Source organism: Chiroxiphia lanceolata, chromosome 2 (assembly GCF_009829145.1).
Source record: "Chiroxiphia lanceolata isolate bChiLan1 chromosome 2, bChiLan1.pri, whole genome shotgun sequence".
Lineage (NCBI taxonomy): Eukaryota > Metazoa > Chordata > Aves > Passeriformes > Pipridae > Chiroxiphia > Chiroxiphia lanceolata.
In genome coordinates this window covers 28,540,448-28,565,688 of record NC_045638.1, presented here as the reverse complement: position 1 = coordinate 28,565,688, position 25,241 = coordinate 28,540,448, and the positions used below count along the sequence as shown (strand labels likewise).

Below are 25,241 nucleotides of genomic sequence, written 5' to 3'. Positions count from 1 at the left end.
TTAGCAGCTAAAAACTGAGGGTCTAGAAGGAAGGGAACATAGTTGTGTTAGGACACATAGTGTTCCTGTGAAACCTACCTATTGCTTGTGTTAGGTATTTACCAACACAGCATTTCTAAGTGGAGACCAGAGCATGCTTCTTCCATCCCTGCTAATGTCCTTACAGCACTGTGCACTTTCTTTCTTGCTGCCTCTCCAAGTTCACTGTTCATCACCACACAGTGGCCTGACTACCCAAGCAAAGGTGAAACTTTTGGTGAGTCCCAGCCTGCCAGCTGCTGGTTCACGCTCCTCTTCCACTTCCAAGTGCATGATGTTCTTCCCAGAATATTATGTTAAAGCTGCCTCACAGGAATAGGTGTTGCATGCACACACATATATGAATGGAGTCTCATAAATGTATGAAACATCACCATTTTCTCTTCCTTCAGCAACACATTTAAGCAGTGATGGCTGGACTTGCTTTTGGTTACCTTCTGCCACTGGCAGGCCCCCCTGGGCTTAGCACAGGGTCCTGTAGGTGCCATGTGGGAACCCCAACATTTACTATCCCCTTGACTTCCCCTCTGCATTTTGTACTTGCCTGGCAGATGGTCTGATGCGCACTGGGGAGTGCTCAGCTGGCACCATCCTGCCATGGGTCTCAGCAGCAGAACAGCCAGGCACGCTCTGTTTCCCTGCCTTGCACCAGTGTCAGCTGCATTTTGCCCTGTCTCGGTCTCGGCAGCTGGGTTCGGGCTGGCCACAGGCTACAGTGGTACTGGGAGATGTATTGACTTGCTATGGAGTTACCAAGGTTGGTACAAATGATTCATGAAGTGAAAGGTGTGTAAACACCTGAACACAGCACAGAAGAAGAGTGAGAACAGCCTGTGCAGGTTTGAAGAACGCTGTTCCCAGCAGTAAAACCAAGCACATATTTTGACTCAGGCAGGCCTGAAGGACTGTGTTCTGATAAGAACAGAACGTGGCAACTCATCAGCGGAGGATCCTGCACCCTACTGAGAGGAGCATGACATCAAGGGTACAGCATGGTACACCTGCCATTTCTTTCCCTGGTAGCTCACCATGAAAGACATGGGGCCTGTACAGGTGAGTGCATTCCAGGCAAACATGTTTTTCAAATAAAGAAATGCAAACAGGGAGCAGCAGTCTCACCTGAGACATACAAGGTTTGTAAGGGCAGGATTCATAAGCAGTGGATGATTTCATAATGACAGTGGGCTCCTAAAGTGTATAAAAGCTCTATCCAAAACCCAGCTTTTTTGCCAGAGAGATAGCTGTAAGCAAGGGGGTTGACAAACTGATAGCTGGGGTCTGCTGTTCTCTCTGTTGCACAAGAGAGATCCTGTACTGACTTCTTCAGCACAGACCGTTGTACCTGTGGGTTTGTGGGTATGAGGGTGTGAGTGAATGAAAGCTGTGAGAGAATGCCTGTGAGTGGGTAAAATCAACCTGCGTTGAGATTGGATGCGATAAATCTATCTTGGGTTTTTGCAAGCCCTTGGATTCAGTTTTGCTCCATTAGTTCCTTGTTGAAGAAGGTGCTATTACATTCCTCCAAGTTCAGTCTGCCTAAGGTTACCTGTGGCTTCTTTCATTGCCCCTGGTCCTTGATAACACAGGGCATCATACAACCACGATGCTCCAGAACTCTAACCATCACGTAGGATAATGACCTTCAGGAGATTTAAGAGGACAAATATACCTAAGTTAGTAATCAATACATTGACCCAGTATAGGCTGACTCTCTGTGATTCCCAGTTTTTCATAACCTACAGACCATGGGTGAGCTGTGTCCCCTTTCCAATTACTACATCAGTGAGCAGCATAAACCAGCAAAAACTGATAAGAAATGTAACACTTTTAGCTGAGACTCATGGGAACAAAGCATAACAATTTGCTGTGCCTTTCACAACATACTCTGTGCTGTGCTGCCAGGGAGAAATGTACAGATCCTTAAATAAAGTAAATAGTAGATAATGTCTCAGATGATAGTCCTATAAATAGATGCCTGTCCTGGTTTATGACTTGAAATTTAATTTCTTGCACTCCCTGCAACTAATTGCTGTGTAGAAAAGCCTCATACCCCACTTCCAAGTTGTCTCAAAGTCATCTATTTCCATGGTTAACTTTTGAATAATTATCTATTCCTGTAATGAAATCTGCAGTGGATTTTTTGTTGTCTTTCCTTGAGAACCTTGTCTTTGTTCTGTATATGCATGAAATGTTGGGGGAGCAAATTACATTTCTCACTGTGAATGACTCCTGTGAAGTTATTTGGCTAGGTACCAGCTTGAGGCCCTAAATATTTGTTGGAATCAAATTCTCTTTAGATTTGCAATTCATGAACCTAATTTTATTGCAGTTTTAGAAAAAATTATTCATGTGAAATTAATATATACAGTCTACCCAGTCATAAATGTTGCTGCACAATAATAGTGAAATGTTGGCATAAAGCATTATGATTAACTTTAAAATTATAATTATTTTCTTCTTTTTATAACTTACATTAATTTTTTTAATTTGATTTCTGGTTATTAAGAGCATGGAGATTGCATTCAAGTCTTTTCCTCAAGTCTTTTCCTCAGAGAGAATTTAATTGGTTTTTTGTTTTAAAGCTAAGATTCTCACTAATTCCTCTGACTGCACAATATAGGGCATGAAATAGAATACGAGATAACTGCAGGATTTCTGGCAAAGGTCACAACAGTTAAATGCACATGGCATTAAGGAAACTCTTGAGAGGCAAAGCTAGGAGGCACAACGAAAAGTGAGAAGCTTTATTCTACTTCAGCCAAAGCAAATTACAAGAAGGGCATGAGGGAGGATGAAAGAAACTACAAGCCTGTTAGTCTAAAATCAGTACCTGGAAAAATTATGGAGAGGATCATACTGGGTTCTATTGAAAAACATATAAAGGACAAGGCAATCATCATTTTTTTGCTGGCAGCCTGTTCACTGTTACACACCTGATGTCTGTATTTTACTTCCAACCAGTGTCAAACTAAAACACAAAACCTGGTTTTGCCTTTGTTGTGAAATTATTTTGTTTCAGTCCATCAAATTAGGCCAGTGTATCCATTATAATTGATCAAATGATAGTGGTATATTTCTAGGATTCAGCTAATAAACTAACAAAAGAGTGAGATTAAAAAAAAAAGCTATTTTTGGGGGGGTTGTTTGTTTGTTTTAATTAAGAGGCTGAGGATATTCTTACCAATCAGGGATATTAGAGCTGATCTACCACAACATTGGAACAAGGTTATTGCTTGATGTGCATCCTGGTTTGGTTTTGAACACTCTTGGCTTCTGTGTTAAGGTGAAAGGCCCTCCATCAGTAAGGTTGGATGGAGCTGCAGTGTTGCAGTATAGAGGGTCAGGGCACATTTTGTGACTTTGTATATGCTGCACAAGGCCACACAAAGTCGACTGAGAGGGTTGCCATGGCCTCTGTTCCCATTTCTTCCTCACCTGGGTAATAGAAGTTTTCATTACAGCCAATTCAGCTGAATGTGTCTCATGGTTGGAAAAAGCTACTTGTTTAATTTTTATTTTGATTTAGGCTCTTAATTTCATCCCTTTTTGTCTTTCAAAGCACCTGTTCTATTCTTTGAAAGTAATTGTAATTTTTCTAAAAAGTTAGCTGGCCTTAGTAAATTAAACCACATGCAGAATGCTGAATTCTTTTATTATCTCTTATGAACTATCCCTTCAGTGTGTTCTTCATTTTCCCTTTTTGTCTTGAAAGTAGTAAAAGTCAATTCACAGTGGTATTAATTTTAGTGCTATTAAAAAGTTCAGGCCTTGAAGTCTTACTGTGCCAAAAAGAAAAATACTGGATTTTTTTTCTGAACTTTTGTGCTCTGGGATTCCATGTATCCCAGTTCCTGTCCTCCAGAGAAAAGTACAGTTTGTGTCATGTCAGTGGAACTCAATAATAAAAGGTGAGTGAAGATGAATTGGCTCCTGCCAACATGTGCAGTCAAGAATCTCTAATTTTCTTCTGTATAGAGAAGAAAAATTATTTTCTATAATTTAAAGGCAGCTTTTGTGGTTTTGTCTGAGTGCTAATATTTGATTTATTCTTCACTGACATCACTACGATCCTAATTCAATATCTGAGCATTAATTCTATGCCAGTCTAAGACAGGTCTTTTCTACATCCCAAAGCAATTAATCCTGCATTCATGGTCAGTTGTCCTCAGATCTGCTCCATAAAGCCATCCATCATAAATACCAGCATGAGAAAAGCCCAGCATCTTCCTTGTATTAGGCAATAGGTGAAAATAAGAGGAAGTGTAAACTAATGCCATAAATCATGACAATACGCACCAGGAGAAGCTACTGGGCAGTAGCTCAGCCACAGGGATGAGCAGGCAGAGCTGTCAGCCAGACTTGACCAGAGAGCCCAGTGGTGAAAGCAGCCATCCAGGAAGCAGGGCCCTGAGCTAGGGAAGTTTGAACACCCCATCTGGGTGTTCGGGAATGCAGGAATGTAGGGTTTTCTCAACAAAAGTGCATCTCATCAAAGTAGGGAAAATGTGGCCTCAATTACCATCAGAGGTGCAGCAAGAACAATAGATTCTTTCTGTAGAGCACTCAGCTGGGAGGAGAGAGATTTCTTGTTCCCAAAGTTTTCTGTTAGTCCATGATTGTCTAATCTAAAATAGAGAAACAGATCTATATCATCTTACTGAGGCCTAAGTTTCAAGTATAAAATCTGGATTTTTGCCTTAGGTACCTACATGAGCTAAATGTTTTTGATAGCAAGAAGCTTTTTAGTCAAGCAGATAAAGATGGAAAAGAGGCATTGCTAAGAAAGTAAAGATAAATAAGTGTGGGCTGAAAGCAAGAAGAGAGCAATAGATTCTTTGTTCTTTAGTCCAAGAGCTTTCAAGAGCAATGTTTTGTAGGAAATAAGATTAGATGAGGGACGATCAGAATGTCTCCGCTGCTTCTAAAATAGCCTAGCCTTAAAACAGGTCAGTTTGTCAGTTGGATTTAGTGGGGCTGTTACAGCTGTAAATGCATCTACTTTTTAGGATTGACTTCCAAGTACTATACAGAAAAAAATTTAGTAGACTTTTGTAACAAGAAAGATGTTTTCTTCTTCAGAAGTTGCCTCTTCCTCACACCCTTTTACCTTCTCTTCCCCTGAGAAATAAAGCATCCTATTGCAGCAAGCAGTGCTTGCATTCCCCTCGGGTCCTTTGCCATACCCAGCTCTGCACAAAGTAACTGCAGATTGTTGTCAGGATGACAGAAATAGCCGTACCTGCATCCAGCTAAGTCTGAAATGAGTCCTTGAATTGTAAGGAAAAGAGGAGCAGAATTCTGTGCCTTGGGGAGAATATCCCACTGTGCCCTGTGTGGGTATATGTGGGGGATGTTTTGCCCAGGTAGAGTAGTGCTGTTCCCAGGGGAATCTCTGACTCACCTCCATTCTATGCCTCAGAAGGAGCTACAGGGGAAGCTGACAGTTAAATGGGGAAAATGGATTACAGCTGTGGATTCCCCTGAAGATGACGTTTTCTGTTAACGGATTTGCTGGGAGTAGGTACCGCTTAAAATTTTGGCAGGCTACATATCTCAATGCTACTGTATAGTTCATGGTTACTAATAGCAAAGATCAAGAAAATAGTGCTGGAAGGAACTGGGCTGACATAGATCTACTCAGGTTTTTCATCTTACAGAACCAAAAGAAGGGGACTGGAAACCATTGGAAAAGATGGTTTTAAATGTCTTCAAACGAGTTCCTTCTCTCATAAATCCTGGAAGTGATATGCAGTGTTGTGTCTCCAAGAGCTGTAAGGAAGCTGCAAGGAGAACAAAAACACAGCAAATAGCAAAAGCCATTCAATTGAGTCATGACTAAGAACCTGCCATGGAAAATCATAAAGCTTTGTAGAGGGGTTAGGATCTTGAACCTTGAAAAAGAGAATGGAAAGGTCCTACAGACCTGATTTGTAAGTCTTCTTCTGGAAGACTGATATATGACACCTAGGGCTCAATATTAATCTAAGTCACTGTTTAGATTGATTATATTAGATGTGATATAATTGTAAATAAAGTTGCAACCTGCCATATCACAGTCATGATGTGGTTGTCTGATATTTCCAAATGAGTGATCATAACTGAAGGTACAGCTAGCTGATGGGGCAGAGCAAAAGAAGCAAAAGCTTCTTTCATTATGGGGCTCCCAGTCTCGAATATACAGCTATTTTTGCATGTATAAAAGTCAATGCAATATTTGAAAATGCTCATGGATGTTAAAACTGGAATAGTTCTTATGAACAGAATCTTTCACCATTTTATTAGCTCAGGCAGAAAATCTATTTACCCTGGGTAATACTATAATAGATAAAGCTGAAAACCTGACTGGAAGATGAATATCTCTCAAGTATAAAAATCTTCCAATATAACATAAATCTGAGTTAAACAAAATTTGACACAATGGACAGAGCAACCAGGTCTGGTGAGGATTAAGGCAAAGAGAATAGTTTTCACTGTTGCTTCAAATATGTAATAACCGAAAGACCATCTCATTTCTTGGGATTTGGAATGGATACCATGCAAAATAATGAAAGTAAGCATTTATATTGCTTGGTTCATTGCAGGAATCGTGTCCCTGATCTCCCTGGCCGTCCTGTCCTACGAGCGCTACAGCACTCTCACCCTGTGCAGCAAGCGCAGCGATGACTACCGGAAGGCATTGCTGGCAGTTGGAGGTTCATGGATTTATTCCCTGATCTGGACTGTGCCACCTCTGATCGGTTGGAGCAGTTATGGGGTAGAAGGTGCAGGTACAAGCTGTTCAGTACGGTGGTCCTCAGAGTCAGCTGAGTCCACATCCTATATCATCTGTCTCTTCATATTCTGCTTAGTCATCCCTGTGATGGTCATGATGTACTGCTACGGTCGCCTCCTTTATGCAGTTAAACAGGTAAGCAATTGTGTGCTATCTATAGTGCAGACTGCTCGGAGGCATCTGTTGCATTTCTCTTTTATCAAATTTGGACGTACTGATGATAGAGAGCAAATCAGCAAACCAAAATGAAATTGAAAAGACAACAGCAAGCCTCAAGGAAGGGGTGTGAGGTCTTAAATCCTTTTAATTCTCCTGAAGCTTCTGTCAAAACAACCAGATAAGATCCATATAGATACTGATTTTGTGATTGGTAATACTGCATGCTATGAAAACCAACATATCAGAGTGAAGGTTGCATTTGTAATGAAGCAAATGCATATGTTTACCTGTTTATAAATAAGACATCCATACAAATATTTCTTCCTGGTTTTGGATTATGACAATAATTTCTGTGATGCCTGTTAGAAGATGAGAAAAAAAACAACTCTGGAGCAGTTAATTGAGGATTAGATAAGAAAAGGGTTTAATTTGTTCCTAGGCATAAGATTACAGGACGCACGCCCCTTCCGTGCCAGAGATGTTACAATTTATAATATTGCTTGTCCAATCCCAGGTTTCGTCCACCCCCTGGCTTTTGCCCTGGTCCACCCCCTGGCCCACCCCCTGGGAATTGGGTCTGGGGCCTTTTCTTCATCATCTTCATCATCTTCAGAGCACAAAGAGTACACGGTCACCTAGTTTCTGACCATGTTCTGTGGTTCAGGCCAAGATATGAGTGTTCTCTAAACAGCATAGGCCTTGCCTTGACAAGAGACTAAACATTTTCTACTTGAATTCAGGGGTAGAATTGATATGGGGAACATAGAATGGGGTAAGAGGGTTGAGGAATGTGTAAACTACTGTGCTAAAGGGTGAGGGAATAGGGCTACTGCTTCTAAAATCTACTTCTACTTATATAACTACTTATAAAGCTTATAAAATTAGGAAAACAAGAAAAAAACGGATGGACCTTAAGGCACCGTCTGCTTCCTAATCTGTGGAATCTTAACTCTACAGTAATGCAGTGGTTTACGGAGTTAGCTGTAAATCAAAATAAAGGATTAGCTTCTCCTTGTAATTCTAGACCACATTTCAAAGCTTCCTTGTAACTACAACCACCATTACTGCTACTCCTCCTCCTACTACAGTGGTGGTTCTCGCAGTGGCTTAAGGTGCAATGCAGATATTCCAAAATGAATGTTCTGGAAGACCCTGCCAGGGGTGTGGTATTATGAAGCGTGAATACTCTTGGTACAGTAATGAAATGGTTTAATGACGAATGATGAGAGAGGAATGAATGTATAGGTGTTCTCTAAAAAGCAATTCTCTAAAATGTTCAGATGAATTAAATGAAAGTGTTAAATGGGGAAAAAAAAGGCAGCAAATCTCTGAATAGATGTTCTTGTAGAGAATTAAATTGAATGTAGTTTGCTCTTGATTAGTCATAAGGAATTAAGGTTGCGTGTTTTATGTGATTTGCCAAAACTTTGAGAACACTTAAAGCCCAAATGGGAAATCTTTTCCTGGTTGAGTGCTGAGTGGGCCAGTAAAATCCCTTTGATAAGAATCATACATTAGTATTCCTCTTAATGCTGTGCAACATTAAGATGGAAAAAGTCTCCTTTGACTGTAAACCATTAAAGTGAAGTTGCAGTTCATATCTGATTCCTGGGCAGCAGTTTCCTTTCCCATCACCTTAAAGAAAGGAGCAGGATCTTGGAACATGTGATACTAATAATATGGAGAAGATACACCTTAAAATTTTGTCTCTTCTTTCCTTCAGCCCTCACTGCCCTTCCTGACAACAAGAATCACCCACAACATACAAATACTTATATAGATGAAGCTTCTGTAGCATGTACTTTAGCTTTTAGTGCTGAGGCTGAGACTGAGAATAACTCGTGTTATTCTAGTCACTTTTTAAAAATTTAAATTCAGTTGTATTAAAAGTAGTCATAATCTCACTGATCTACTGTGAAAAACATGCTGAGGGAACAAAGTATCGCAGAAGCGATATATGCACTCTGTAGCCATTTTTTATTTAGACATGAAGACTGGGTAGGCTGGGTGGAAGATTAGGGCGATTGATTAATCAATAATTTCGAAAGGAAGCAAAAACCATGGGAGAAGGAATAGCATCTTCCACAATCCTCTCTCCTCCATCCTCCTTGTGCCTTCCAGAATGACCAGTGAGCCTCTGGGGTGCTGAGGTTAGAGGATCCTGAGAAATTTTGTAAATGGTGGAAGTGAATCAAACCTAATCTTGTATGACCTGTTGGAGAGGCAGGCCTTAGGGAACTAACACTTGTTAAATGCAAGGGTACTCCGGTGAGGATTAAATCATATCTCCTCTTTAAAGTTGTTGTGACTAAGGGTCACAAGAGCTGCCTGAGCATTTGAGAAGTCTTGAATAGCTAAACCCTAGATTTTTACACAAAATATCTTACATTTTCCTGGTGTTTGTACAAGATTTCCTGGATGAGTTATATTTCACCAAAAAGAATCTCAATCAAAAACTCATCAGTCCTAAGCTTTCTGTGATGTACCAGAAACTGTTTCCAGTACCATAATCCTGAAATCTTGCATTTCATAAATTTCTTGTGACATATATATAAATTTCCAAAGAACATATGGTGACAAATCCTTTTTCCCCCTTGGTCTGAGGTCCTCTAACTGTTCTTGTATAAATGGGATAGTTTATGAAATGCTTAAGTATGTCATGTTTCAAATTAGAGAAAAAGATGAGCAATATGCAAATGAAAATATAGGAATTCTTACATAAAAGTACGAAGACTAGGTAGAATAACAAAAAAAAAGGTTATGAGAGGTTACAGCATTCTTTATAATGCTGTAACTTTCTGGAGTGGGCAAAAATTTAATTATCTAGCTGTTTTCTGGCCTCGTAGATTTAAGTCCTTCTGTGACTCTTTGTGTTATGTATTAGAAGTAATATGGGAACATTGCAAACATAAAAAGTGCATTATCCCAACTTCAGCCTCTTGGTAATTTTTCTAAATATGCATTTCATAATTTTGCCAGATCTATAGAAGTTTTTATGTTAGAGTATTGTAGCATTAATGGTATTGCACCCCGAAATCAAGAGCGCGGGAGTTATACCATTATTAATAGTACAATGCAAATTAACTGAGGTGAAGAAATGTCTTAATAGATTTGTGATAGTTAATGCAAGAATTGGCACAGTGCCTGCATTTCCTCTTTTGAGCAACAGTGATTATAGGTCTGCTTTTCTCTTTTTCTTCTCTATATTTAGTCAGGTGCTGTAGCGTTCTGTCACTTGAGGCATTAATAGATCCCACAAAGTCATCTGCAGTCTTTGTAGTGGTAAAAAGCTCAAAGATTTCAGTAATACAGGTTATATGAAAGATCATCTTTTCAAGGAATTACAAGTCAGTAGCATCCTTGTGTGAATAATGTTAACAGCAAATGCCATTAAACAGTATTACAATACAACTGCATTAGTATCTCAGAGCTCTTGCCATTTATCAAGCTCAAAGATCCTTAGGAATTACTCACATTATTTTCTTAAAAGGTATGGGTTTTTTTCCCCAGGATGGCTTTATCTGGATGGTTGAGTTTGATCAAATGGGCAAAGTTTTCTCCCTCACAAAATATTCTCCCCACAAAATTTCTCCCTCACAAAGTATTCATTATTTTATTCTTGCACATTCTACAGCACAAGGAAAGGAAACTGTGGATGTTTTATTTTTCCTTATGCAATTCCATTACTTTTTCCCAGTTTTTGGCTTACGATGCTTCTCTGTGACTCTATCATTGCATTCCCTCTGGAAAAATGTTCTTGGTGGAGCCAGTGTCAGTTGTTTACACTTTGAGAAGTGGGCTCCCAAATGTGGAATTACAGAGATTAGCATTGTGATCACTGTGTAGCACAAAAGACACAATGTGATTAAAATCCTCCACTGAGGGACCCAGAGAACTCATGTCAACCAGTCTAATGAAAATCAGTAAAACTTTTAAAATCAAGAGATCTCTTCGGTCTGCACTGTCTCCCACTTACAAGCAGAAATCCTGCCCAAGGACAAGAACAGTCCCAGAAGATTGCTTCAAGAAGTTTTCAGCTTGGTTTTACGGAGACTCTTATATCATTGAAAGCTTTCATTGAAACTCTCTTTCATTGAAAGCTGTGCCTGAACAAAGTTCAGCAGCTCTTTATGGAATGTAGCTAGTACATGGAAAACAATAGAAAGAACTGTACGCAGAGCATGAAGACTTAAACATGTAGTGTAATACCCGTCTGACTGTGCGGTTTTTGCTCAGTACAACAGACTGTGTGTTAAAGTGGGCAAAGGGCCAGTGGTCACACTGTCTCATGGGGTTCTGGAGTAGATGGACTTGCTACATGAATTGATATTCCTAAAGTGTTTGTGGGGTTTTTTGGGTGGTTTCTTTTTCTTTTTCTTTTTCTTTTTTTTTTTTTGTCAGGGATTTTTTTTTAAACTTGAGAATAGCGAGGAAAAAGTAGAGCTGAAAAATTTTTATTGTGTCCTTTCACATCATTACTCCACCTGTACTTTGACTTCTTCTTTGACAAAAAAAAGGCAAGAAAAAATATTCAGGGAAAATTTTAAGACTAGCCCATATGAGGCAGAAGTTGGCCTTACCAGGATGTCTTGTCCTCTAGCCTGTGGTTCACATACTAATGCTTAATTGCTCATAAACTGCTATTTTTGACTAGTGACCAAAATGTGAGTCCAGGTAGTGGAATTACCCAAATATTTCCCTTTACAGCAACTTTTGTTGTTTCTTTTGAAAAGTGTTACATGATTTCTGACTTCTAGATTTCACAGGAGAACCAAATCACCTTTTTTTTTATCCCATCCCCTGACCTTTATGAGTCTTGCGAACTTGTAGGGGAAGGGGACAGTCAAGGTTATGCAGTAAAGAGCTGTCTGGTCCTCTTTCTTACTCCTCTTGCAAACTTCAACTTCAAAGTACCAAATTTAGTGGAGGAAAAGTGATTCTGTCTCTTATTTAAGAAGTAATGCCCTAGAGCGAAATTATGACTCGATTATAAACCCAAGGAAACTAATTTTTAGTTCTGAACTATGAGATTTTGACTCTATGTTATTTTTTAAAGATTTGGATATAAACAACAGTGTTGGTTTTGAAATCTTCTGTGCTCACGAAAGAAGTCTTAGAGAAAAAGGAAAGAAGAGGTGTAAATTTTTATGACTTCTGATTCCTTCATCCTTTTTTTATGTCTGTTCTATTTGGAAAATTAAGAAGTATCTGTAAAAAAACAGTTATGGCATCATTGTTCATTAAAGTAGTCAGGGAAGGACAATAAAGTAGAAGGATTGCTCCTGTGAATGTTTCCAGTTTTCCATCTTATTTGGAACTGACTGTTTGGAGAAAGATTAGGGCAGAACGCTCCATGATTTAAACTGAAATCTTTTTCACGTAATACAAAAAGTAGGATGGAAGTGTAATTGTTGTTCCATCATTCCTTGATATGCTTCATATACTATTTATAGAGAAACTCAATTTTCCAAAACTTTATCTTTGATGGCACTGAAATTAGGATTTATGTTGAGAAAACTGTTAAAGCAATTATACACCATTAAATCTTAGCTTCTTAAAACCATAAATAAAACCAGGTTTGTAGTCATAGGCCTTCTTTTAGGAGTAAAGTTCAAAATCTTTCTAGTTATTTAATTAAACAAATAAGTCCTAATAAATGTGATTCAGGTGAAGATGATCCTAGACGTAGTTGTATGGCTCCTGTAGATCATCTCTTTCAAATGTGATTAAGTACATTTGGGATTCAACTGAATTTCAAGTATGTTTACCTTAACTGCATTTAAGCTCAAACAAGGAGCTATACTCATTAGACAACCATATCTTGTTATTTTTTACCATATGTTTGTAAATTTTATTTCTTCCCTTCCGATCTTCATGTATACTTTCTCCTTTTAGCTTCTGGTGGTATAGGGGAAGAATAGTTTTGCCTTTCATTTTTAAACCTTGCCATAAATATATAATAATGACACCTCATTCAAAGCAAAAAGAGATTCAATTTGCAAATTAATTAATAAATGTTTTCTGTCACTTCATCATGAAGATATGGGAACTTAATTAAAATAGAAATCTCATGTTAGGCTGAGAGAATTGGAATAAATTTAGCAAAATGTAACGAAAGAGTTCTGCTGGATTATCAAATGCTATAAAGAAATATAGCCTAAAGCCATCATCTAAAAAAAATAATAAAAATAAATATTTTCAAATTTTCTGTACAGCCTTCAACAGGCACATAGCAGTCAATAGTCAACATCTCCTTGTTGGTCAGTTTGACCTTTGCCAAATTCTTCATGTACAAGCCACTACACAGCTAGAACACAAAGCTGGCAACAGGCCGTTCTTTGGATTCTGTGATAACAGGAACATTCTGTGATAACAAATACTCAGGCTATACCCTTTCATTGTTTGACTATTTGCTATAAGAATGAACTTTAAATTATGAGAGCAAATTACATTCCTGTATAATACTGTATTTTTTCTGAATTTCTAGATCATTTCTCCAGTAGAAAATCTGACTTCTTTTTGTTGTTTCAAAGCAGAAGAACACTGAAATACATTAGGCTGCTTTTGGTATGTATTAGTTACCAGTTCTTTGAAGATCTGATTATTTTAAAATCTTATTGGCTTCTAATATGATCAAATTTATCAGAATTCTGTAGGTGAGGTGATATCTAGAACAGCTATTTTGAAAATTATTAATAAAAAAGCCATGGAATACTTGGACAAAAAAAGACAAGAAATCATATTTCACTATTTCTCAGTAAGTTAATAATTCTGTTGAATATGCAATTTATGTAGGATCAGATTGCAATCTGTAGATGATATTACATAAATAAATAATCTTAGCATATCAGCTCTTTTTGTTTAAAAATTTGCTGATAATATTTGTAACCACTCTCAACTTTCACAGCCCATGTCCCATGGGCTTTCCCACCTTTACTCTGACACCATTCTGTTCATAGATAGATCTCCTCCTTCCTTCTTTCAGTGATTTCCATAATTTTTTCCTTTGATTGTTTGAAAGTTATGTGAACATACACAGATTTTCCAGTGTTTTGTAAAGCTGATACTACTATTGCTACTGTACAGAAGGAAAGCACGTGGTATTGAGGAGTTAACTGTGAGAATTCAAGGCATTTTAAGTATCTATCTACCCCGAATTTTTTTCTCTATGTTTTCTCTGTAATCAGAGAAAGAAAATCACATCCAAGGAGGTTATTCTCAAAACTAGAAACTTTTGCAAGCTGCTGACCTGAGTCCCACTAAAAGAAACAAATTGTTTTATAACAAAACAAGGAAGCACTTTGACCTTGAGAAGAGGATACAATGTATCGATAATTTATTTTTTCTAAAGATAGTACCTGTTTTAAATTATTTTCAAAACAATGGTATGATAGTTAAATTATTATACCATTATGCCATTGTTATTTAATGCCAGGTCATAATATAAAGTACAAACATAGTATAACTTTGCAAACAAAATCTGTAACATTTTGGCACCAACTTTTGGCATTCATACTTCTATAAACATCAATTTTCAGATGCCAGCATTTCATGTTTCAGACAGTTCTATGCTTATATTTCTGTTCAAAGATATTACAGTGAAGCAAGTGCTGATTATTCCTGTTGGCTGACTTCTTTTTTTTTCTTCATTTTATTTTAATGGGAAGCCTGCTTGAATAAAAAGCTGCTTTCATTAGCTAGGAGGAAGATTTACTAGTGTGCTTAATTTTTAAAGAGCCAACATATTCTTGTACTCTTTCATAATGATTAGGGTTTACCCAGGAGGTTAAATGACTGTTATGTAGCTATCATGAAGACACTACAAATATAGCATTGACTTTTGGGGTTCACTGTTCAACTGTAAGAAGATTTCAGTTTTGTGCGCTATATTTATACCAGTTTTTATTAAAGGTGTCTGTCCCAAGGGAATAAAATTCGATATTTTCTGTAACGCTGGAGAAAAATATCAAATCCTGAGAAATAAAGGAGATAGCTAACATTTTCTTTTTTTTGTGTATAGCTTCAAGGTTTGTAAGTTCACCGTCTCAGCTTTTAAGAGTGTAAAGTTGTGGTGAGTCAATCCATTGTAAATACCATTCAAAGTGTCCAGAGACTTCAGCTGCTGTGCTTGCATAGACACATGTCTAACTCACGAGTGACAGTTATGTTCACTCAGGGTTGTTCTCAGTATTTCTGATTAAAAAGTGTTGACCGACTGTTGAAGCACATGTCATCAAATTAGTGTTCATTTTTTGAGGTCTGATCATGCTAGAAGGGAAACAGGCATGAGAAAACATTATGATCTTGTTTCCCCTGTGCTTTCAGAAGTGTAAATCTTTACTTAATTGTCTGTATTTGCAGAGAAACAGTTATGCGACTTTGGTGTAAATCGAGCACTGTACAAATTCATTGTAAATCAAGTTAATGGCTGGTCAGAAGACAGGAATTCATTGAGTTTGCCACTTTTCATTCTTTATATAAACTAGGGAGGAAATAAGCCTGTCATAGTGTTTAATAACAATCTAATAGAAATTTAGGATCTTATGCATTAATCTCTGGGTGCTTTATGTCCGTAAAAAATAGGCTGTAGTTTCATGAGTCTTTCAGTTTACAGCAAATGGTGTACATCAATACTAAGCACTCAGGGTACTTTCCTAACTCAGGGTATGAATTAGGAAAGGTTTTTCCTGACAGGAAAAAGTATAAGATTTTTTTGTTAACTCACCAGTTATAAAACTGGAAGGGTTAAATGTACAGAAGCGTGTTTTGCAGGGTAAAGAATGTTGGTTTGTGTACTTGCATTTTAGCATGGAGAACTGAGCCACACTCACTCTCCTGTAGTTTAACTCCACTTCAGAGACCAACTTGTGACCTCAGGCAAAATCTCTGCTGGAAGGCTTGGAGCAAAATTAATTGTCCTACATGTAGCAGCACCGTGGCATTGTCCCCTAGAGAAACACTTCTGAGGGTATATCTGCAAAGGGATGCTGCTGTGCAGCAAAAAAATAACAAATGTGCAATGCCCAGGGGCTTCCTTCTCTGGTACCACCATACATTTGATATCACATTAACCGTACCACTGTGCAAGAGTCCACAGGCCAGTCCCCAGCCAATGTTATCCGGGTGGGAGGTTAAAGCAGAGGGTGGGAAGCCAAAGCAGACAGCCTTGGTTCACTGCACGTAAAACAAAGACTTAGTCACAATTGTAGGATAACAGAATGGTTTGGTTTGTAAAAGACATTAAAGACCATCTAGTTCCAACCTCCCTGCCGTGGACAGGGGCACCTTCCACTAGACCAGATTACTCAAAGCCCCATCCAAGAAGGCCTTGAACACTTCCAGGAATGGGGCATCCACAACTTCTCTGGGCAACCTGTTCCAGTGCCTGATGACCCTCACAGTAAACAATTTCTTCCTAATATCCAATCTAAACCTGCCTTCTTTCAGTTTGAAGTCATTCCCCTTGTCCTATCACTACATGCCCTTGTAAAAAGTCCCTCTCCAGCCTTCCTGTAGGTCACCTTTAGTTACTGGGAGGTGCTATGAGGTCTCCCATGAGCCAAAATGTAATTCTGCTTTTCCTGGTGGTGCAGAGTTAACAAGGATGTTTGTTTTTACTTTGTTCCATCGTATCATTAATCCTGTGTGACTTAAAACTCCAAAGTTTGGGCACAAACATTTGTAATATCTATTGCTATTCATTGGTTCCATGATTTAGCCCCACTGAGGCAGCATAGTTTGGCAGTAACAGAAGGAAATAATTTTACTTGAGAAGCTGTCATGTAGTGAAGAACAATGGCATGACAAATCCATATGCTGCAGAGATATGAAATGGATGCAAATGATTATGTGCTTATGGAATGAAAATCAAAAGCATATAAAGGAAAAAAGGTAAATATGTAAAATCTAGAACAAGCATTGTTTCAAAATTTCTAATCCAGTATTTCATTAGTTTGTAATCCTACTGACTAGGTAGATTTTTTTTTGCTGTCTCAGTTGAATCTTGCACATCTGCATGAGAAGCTCTGCATAAACACAAATTGAAGGTTTGTGGCCACAGTTGCCACGCTCATATTATCTTAATAACAGAAATGTATTAAGCAATGTAAATTTATGAGATTGATCATACTTTTTTACCACAAATGAAATAAGTTAAAATTTGGATTCTCTGATTACTTGGCACTAAAGCTGTTTCATCCAAAAACAAAAGGTGAAAAACCCCAGTTTATTGGTCTTACAACTCCAATGTTTTTTGATGTTTTTCAATTTTCAATGTTTTGAGCTTTCCTGGACTAAGGATAAGGTGGTCTAACCTGCTTGTAGTAGAAATTAATTTGGTCATGATTACTCATATTGTAATATTTTTATAATTCTTAGATTTTTATCATTTATTATAGGTATCAAATGTATTATATTTATTATTAATAATAATTTTTAATGGTGAATATTATACCCTGCTAGACATTAAACTGAAATGTCATGTATGCTTCCTTAATGAAACCTGCATTTATTTTCTGTGGAGGCAAACCTAGGTGTAATATGAATCTATCAGATTAAATACAACATTTTGGAAGTGATGCAAGGTTATGTCAAAACTTAACATTTATGTGAAGTGGGCAGGTCACTGTTTCAAAGCATACAAAATCTAGAAGCAGAACAAATTTTTTTTTTTATTTGTGTGAAGTCTGCATGCTCTTGGCATGCATGAAGATAACTGCATTTGCAGTGTTGACATATTCCTACACGGTCAGGAATGTTCCTTGGCCTTGAGGCAAACGGTACAATCTGCTGATGTCCATACTACACAGTGTTTGGCCTTGAGTATTCTCTGGATGTTACATGACCCTATGGCCCTCAAACATAGTAGTTCATATTTTCTTTATTTACCCAAATTAAAGTGTCTAAAATGAGATGAGAGTTGACTTCAAACTCAATAGAGTTGTGAGCTCTTCTAGTGTGGAGTCAAAAGTTGATACACTGCACTCTGATCTATACAGCAGAGGTGTTGGTGAGTGCAGGCCTGTGGCACAAGTTGGAGGACTATGTAGAAAGGATAGAGCCAAACCTGGTGCAGCCTTGTCCATGCCACCTACTGGGAGTTGTCACTGATGCTTTTGGGTATCTGCTTAGGGAGCACTGGGACAAATCTGCACAGGGGATCCAAGCGCGCTGACAGTTAAGCAGGGTGGATGATCAGGGTCAAGATCTTTATCTCACATTGTGGAGTGGTTTTATGTAGTAGTATGGACATAGCCATTCATGTTTTTAAAGATATGCACCCATTCCATGTCTTTTTCTTTTCCAAGGAGAATTAGCTTTTAATTGTATGTGTTTATGTGCATGCTAAAAAAATTGGAGTTTTCTTTTCTTCTTTAAAGGCAGCTTGTTCTACAAGAAAGCGCTATGTGGGCACATGAACGTCTAAGTTTTTGCTTTCTTCCTTGGCTTCAGACAATTTTGTATACTATTTTAAATAGACCAGGTTGGGAAATAGACTTTCTGGTCTTTTTCCAGTTTGTGGTTTTTGATGGAGAGATTTCTTGTCTTGAATAAAGGGGGCACACGCACACAAATCTTAACCTCACTATTTTTCACTGATCAGCAATTCATCAGTATTTTATTTTTACATAATCCTCCACTGGAACATTTAGATGTTAAAAATAAAATAATCTCCTCTTGACCCTGAAACCATTCAGAGTCCTAGTACCCTTGCACAGCAGTTGCTTAGGCAAAGCAACGTGGAGCAAAAGGGCCTGCAAATCCTTGGAGCTGGTGACCTAAAATGCCTGTGAGATCCAGCGTCCTGAATAAAATAGCTCTGTGAGGTAACTAGGCACCAAAAGACCTGGCATTTTCAGTCCTATCAGGCATATTGTCAAGGAACAAAAGAGAAGCCCAGGGAAACATGGGTACTACCAGAAATACCTCAAATTTGAATGTTCCCACAGGATGTTTTCATTTTTGTGAATCAGTTTCCCAGTGCAAAAAATGTCATACTAGGAATAATTTTGACCTTAGCTGATCTGTAAGTTGCCTCTTTGCCAATGAAACAGTTCTGTTGCAGTGCAGCTGGCTTATAAAATGCTAAGTGGTTCTGTGTTTCTACCTTTTCCCACCTTGTCCATCTTCACACCTTGCTTAGTACGCACATGCGATATTATAATAAATGTACAGCTCTCATATTCACATAATAGTTCATTTCTCTTGGGGTTTAAGAAGGGTAAAGGTGCAAATACTGGTATTCAGCTCAGTGAGCCTCATCGATATGGTAAAGAAGTGTTGAAAACACACTAATTTTGATGTTCTGATTATGTGTTCTCTTATGTTCATGCAGTCAATCCAAATCTATATTACTACAAGTTTTTTTGTGAGGTTTATAGGTCTATACTTGTATTTTTTTCTTTATTAAAATAAACAGACAGGATATTTTATGGAATTCTCCCCTTTATTAAATTGTTGCTGCTTTGCACACTACTTGTCTTTGTCTCATGGTGAATCAGTGGAAATAGGCTTGTGTTTTCTGTAGTAGATTAAAACTGGCGTCATATTTCAGTTTACAAGTATCTTACTATACAGCTGGCTCTATTTATTTCAGTGGGCCTGATGGTAAATTGAGAGCCACTGCAACAAATGAAAATGGCAGAAATAGGACCAATAATATTTTAAACACAGACTTTATATTTCAGGCAGCATTTTATTAATTGGAGTCAATAAAAATTGATTGCCAATACTCTGAGTGCGTTTAATTACTAGCCCTGATAGAATATAATCCTACACCACTCAATACTCAGTGTAACTCAGATTAAACACTGGGGAATCAGCTGGCTAAATATTAATCCTTTTTTGTTGTTGTTGTTTCAAAGGCATGGCAGGGGAATAAGGTGGGAAGGTAAGGCTGGAGAGGGAGGCAGGGAGGGGTCTGTGGTCAAGGCCACTGCCTTGAATACAGCAGAGAATCAGAGCAGTTTGTGGGGGCCAGGTGGCTGCACCTGGGCAAGTCTGGGGGAAACAAACTGCACTCCAACGGAATTCCAGCAGAATGAGACCTGTCCTTGTGAAGCATGTAGAGTAGAGGCTTCAGAGGCTTTTTAAAATTAAGTACTAATATATGGCTCTTCAAAACATCTGCTCCTGCTGGAAGAAAAAAAGCTACTGTTCAGTCACTTTCCAGTTTGCATCTGACACTTGTTTTACAGGGAGCCTCCTTTGCTGAAGGACTGCTTATCCGAGCCTTCTCAGGAGAAATGATGCCCATCTATCACACCACAAAGAGAGTTTTATGTTTCTTCTTATTTGGCACATGTTTCATTTGAATTTCACTTCACTAGTAATGGAGTTGTTAGATGAACTCTCCAGCTGCTTAATTATAGAGACCTTCAACTTAAAAAGCTCAGGAATCCTTATGCAGTAAATCAGTATCCCTCTGGACAGGTAAAGGATAGGAAATAAAAAGATAAGGTCTTAAGTAGCCAATGTTTCCTTCAGAGAAATCTGTATAAGATGTATTACTCTGTTTCTCACGTTATTTTTAAGATGATGATGCTTAGTCCATTGACTATCCAACTATTCTATTTCATGCAGTTTTCATTGTAGCTTGACCACTGTCCCGTTTTTGGTCTTAATGCTTTCTTCCTTTGTTATTTCAAGATATAAAACTAAAAATAATGAACATTCACTCTTAATTTTTACTATTGAGAGGCCTGAGGCTTCACTTTCCTGTTTGTTAAGCATCTTTTTTCCCCCATGGTTTTTCTTTTAAAATGTCTACACCATATGAATCTTAAAACAATGAACAACCCTCTCTGGCTTGAGGTAGTCACCTGGGCTTACAGTGAATGGGTGATTATTTGACTTTTAGTAGTACAACTGACATCTGCTAAGCAGCTAAATTAATCACACATGAGTATGTGCTATAGGGTTGCCTTAGGGTATATTCCAAACCTTCTGTTGTACTTAACAGTGGTAATGTGAATTCAAATGAGAGCTCTGTCAACTAAACAGCTTCTCAAGTAATAAAAAGCATGTAAGGTGTTTACTAAGGGGATCTCAGTAATATTGGACTGTTTTGTTTCTAGTCACATACGAATAAAGAATTTGTTCCTAACATCTAATCTCAAACTGCCCTTTCAGTTTAAAACCATTTAAAACCTTTTCCTGTCACTATCTGCCCATATAAAAAGTCCCTCTCTCTCCCTTTTATAAGCCTCTCTAAGGTACTGAAAGGCCACAATGAGTTCTCCCCAGAGCCTTCTCTTTTCTGGGCTGAACAACCCCAAGCCTGTCTTCAAAGGAGTTGTGCTGTAGCCCTCTGGTCATCTACATGGTCCTCCTCTGGACATGCTCTAACAGGTCCACATCTTTCTTGTGTTGAGTCCTCCAGAGCTGATGCAGTACTCTAGGTGGGCTCTCATGAGGGCAAAGTAGAGGGACAGATTCACCTCCCTTGACTTGCTGCCCACTCCTCTTTTGATGCAGCCCAGGATGCGTTTGAATCTTTCGGGCTGTGAGCATGCACTGTTGGCTCACATCCAGCTTTTCATCCAGCAGAACCCTGAAGACCTTTTCTGCAGGGATGTTGTCAATGAAATCTCCCAGTCTGTAGTCATAGCTGAGATTGCCCCAACCCAGTACCTCGCACTTGGACTTGTTGAAATTCATGAACTTCCAAAACTTAGCATTTGGATAATGCTGTCAGTCACAAGGTAGAAAAGGGACAACACTGCAGTGTTTCAGAAGGCTGTAATATGAATTTTATTTGAAACTGTCCCAAACATGTAAAAATAAATTTCTATTTAGCTAAGATCTTGCTACTTATATCTGGCCTATTAAAGATTAAATATAAACAAAGTGTGAATAAAGGCAACCTGCACAGAAGGAGAAAAGGACAAAATTAATAAATACTCTGAGCCTAAACTAAAAAAAAAATTGAGCTAAGCTTCCCATTGACACTTTCACTGCCTGGCAAACACTGAAGAATGTGCATTTTTTATTCCCATTGGCAGTCCCATTGAACGTACTTAAAGGTTGGTTATACATCTGTAAAATGCTGCATACAAGTCATTGCCTTGCACAGAAAATAGAATTAATATTGCCACTATTTACCTGTTGTATCTGTCCCCGGTTAAACACCAGTAGCATTCTGCTCTGCTCTGATGCCTTCAGCATTGAGCTGAGCATTTAAAAACACCTATTTCTGGGAAAGTTCACTCAACTAATTCACTTATTTTCCTCTATTGTTATGGCTTGCAAGAGCTCACTAGAAGTCTTTAAAGGCCTTATCTGATACCTTTCTCACTTCCTGAGCAACTTCAGGATATTAGTTCAGTCTAAATGACAGGTTGAAAGAACTGACTCTCACATTGTTCAAGTGTGGCTGTTCTGCATCGATCTTTAAGATCTTTCTGAACAAAACTTGTAACTGTGGTTGGCAGTCTGGCCTTGACCTTTTATTAATTGCAGGCTACTCCTGGGAGTAATTTCTTTTTGTATGTTTTCTTTCACTGTTCAGTAGTGAAAAAGCTTTTCTGCCGTGCTCGTGCTTCCATGCTCCAGGATGGTCAAGGCTCAGTAGGTGCTTAGTCATGTCAGCCTGGCACATTTTGGATTTTCTCAATATAAAATTAAATGGATTTGCTTTGGGCTCCATTGCTTGCCGAGTAAGTTCAGGATGTTAATTCAGTCTAAATGTCAAGCGAAAAGAAATATGACTCCAGCCTGCTGAATCATCTTGTTAACTCAGTCTTCTTTTTACTTTGACCTTTCCTCGTCAAAGTACAGGTATTGCTCGAATAGTTTCAGTCTTTCCAGAAGAATGGTGGAATTTTATAAAACTTCATCATCTTTTTCTCTCTGAAGTTATAAATTCACACTGGACAGGCTTCATACTGGCTCTAACTATACCAATCCCTACTTACTCACTGCACTGTGAAAAATACTGCTGTCACAAAACTCAGAAATGAAAGTATTGCTCAAAAGTGAGCTGAATTTCCAATATCTATATTTAACAAATATCAACTTGAAAGGGGTTGGGTTTGTTAGTGAATTATTGCTAGAATAGTTTGTATCTTGATATTAATTGTCCCTGACATGTGTTGGCCCTGTTGAAATTGGAATTAGAAGGAATCCTAGAGAATTATTTAAAATATCTGTTGTTTGTTTCTGGCTGTAATTGTCAAAAAAAGCATATATAGAGCAAAATTATGCTGTGAAAGAATATTATCCTAGACCTATCCTCTTCCTTGAAAAATAGAGGTCACATTTGGAAGTAATATAAATTTGCAGATTGAGAGAGTAAAACAAGGATCTGACCACTTGTCATGTGCATGGATGCAGAATTTCCATCCTCAGTGTATGACATCCCCAACAGCTTTGTTTCAGCTACAGTAAATATCCATGGAGATCATCAGCTGTGATGTGAGTGCAGTTGATTAGGAAAGGAAGGGACAATGGCCAATAACAATTGTCTGAAGCAGAAAACCTTGGAACAAGGGGAGTGAGTTGCTTAGTCAGTGGTTTCAGAGACCAGGGGTGGGGTGGGCAACACTGGCCGTGGTTATGCTGGAGGAAAAGAGCAGACTTTGCAAAGTCTGTGAGAGCAGTAAGTGATCATAGTACCTGAGGTACAGTTACATGTGCAGAGAAAAGTAACTCTATCATTCATCATACATATACATACATCTATGATGGAGGGTTCTCAGTTATCACTCTTCAAAAGAGATCACAGAGTTGGTTTGAGTCATTTAATGAAAAATTCTGTTCAGGAGAATCAAAATAAAAAGTAAGATGTTAGAAATTACTGGGAAAGGGATTGAGAGAAACATTCCAAATGTTGTTATATCATATAAGCTTGAATATTACAAGGAATTATGGTCATCTATTTGAGAAGCATATAAGAGAAACAGAAAAGACGCAAAAAAGGGTGACAAGGGCTATCAGAGATGCAGAAGTAATGTTCAACGAGACCTTAAACAGTGAGAGAAACATGCTTAGAAGCTAGCATTCAAACATTATCATCTTTCAATTATATACTGCATTTTAGACACTCAAGCTGAAATCCCGTAGTCCAAGATTACAATATGATCCAAGCTGGAAAGCATCCTGGCCCATATACAGTACCACTGACTTCCCTGCATATAGTGATATTGTTTAAGAAGCAGGGCATCAGCTCTGAATTTCCGTATATGCCTCCATAAGTGAGCAAGAGCTGATTGTATCACCCTGAATCCTTCCTTCCCCTACCCTTTTCCTTTCCTTTTCTTCTCTTCCTCCCCCTCTATTTTTCTCTCCTCTTCCATCCTCTCCTGTCCTTTTCTCTCCTCATTCCAGTTAGTCAACAAGAAGCTTGCTGATAACAGTTTTTTTCATCTAAATTAAAGCACACATTAAGTTATAGCTACCTGATCATGTTTGCTGAACCATTCCAATCTTTAACTCCTGTATTAGATTACTCTTAGATTGCTCCTGAACAAAATCTGCAGGTGTATGAACTGATGCCGTCTTGGACACAATCAGTGGTCTCACTGGCAAAAGACCAGTTTGTCATCTGCTAAACTGCCACTTTAGTCTTACAGAATTTTAACCTCCACACAGAAATATCAAAATATCCTAACCAACCGCCATAATCTAGTTTTAATTCATAAAAGTCTGCTACTGCACCGTTATGTCTGTCCCCTTGCAGTATGTCAGAATACATGACAAGTAGCTCAAATGAACCATTATGGTGTGATGGCAATTTTTCTGCTTAGATAAAAAATTTGGAGTCTGTATTGACTGGTTTCAGTTGTCAGCAGTACTGTGTTATTCTTCGTGTTCCCCTATAACCCACAATTCTGCTACCTGCAGAAATTATTTATAAAAGTGCTACGTTTATTACAGCTTCAGAGTAACAACAATATAGTAATGTGCTAGCTATAGTAATGTGACTACTCCTACTCCAGAAACTAGAAACAGATTTGAGGAAAAGCCAATATTATTTAGAAGTAAAGTTCCAGTAACAGGTATCTTGTATCCCAGTCATCTTCTAAGATGCTACTTTGCTCTTACTGAAATTGTTTTTTTGCCATGACAGTGCTAAATTTATTGGCTTAGAGCTGTCAGGATTCAGAGGAATTACTAGTATCAAAGCCAAATTAACCTGATTGGCTGTTGGTATTTTTCACTGTTTTCTTCCAGTGTGAGTATGCCTATCAGGAACCTGTGTTTTATTTTACATATGATTACAGTTCACATATAAAACTGAAATGGAGCTTACCAACTAACCAGTTTTTGCAAA

At 38.2% G+C, this 25,241-nt stretch overlaps 1 protein-coding gene across 1 annotated transcript in view; it reads left to right on the top strand.

Moving 5' to 3' along the window:
• Nucleotides 1–25,241, top strand: part of LOC116782825 (pinopsin-like) — a 74,119-nt gene that overhangs the window by 18,135 nt on the left and 30,743 nt on the right. The window contains exon 2 of the mRNA XM_032679845.1: nt 6,621–6,946. Coding sequence (XP_032535736.1) covers nt 6,621–6,946 — 326 coding nt within the window. The remainder of the gene's footprint in view (nt 1–6,620; nt 6,947–25,241) is intronic.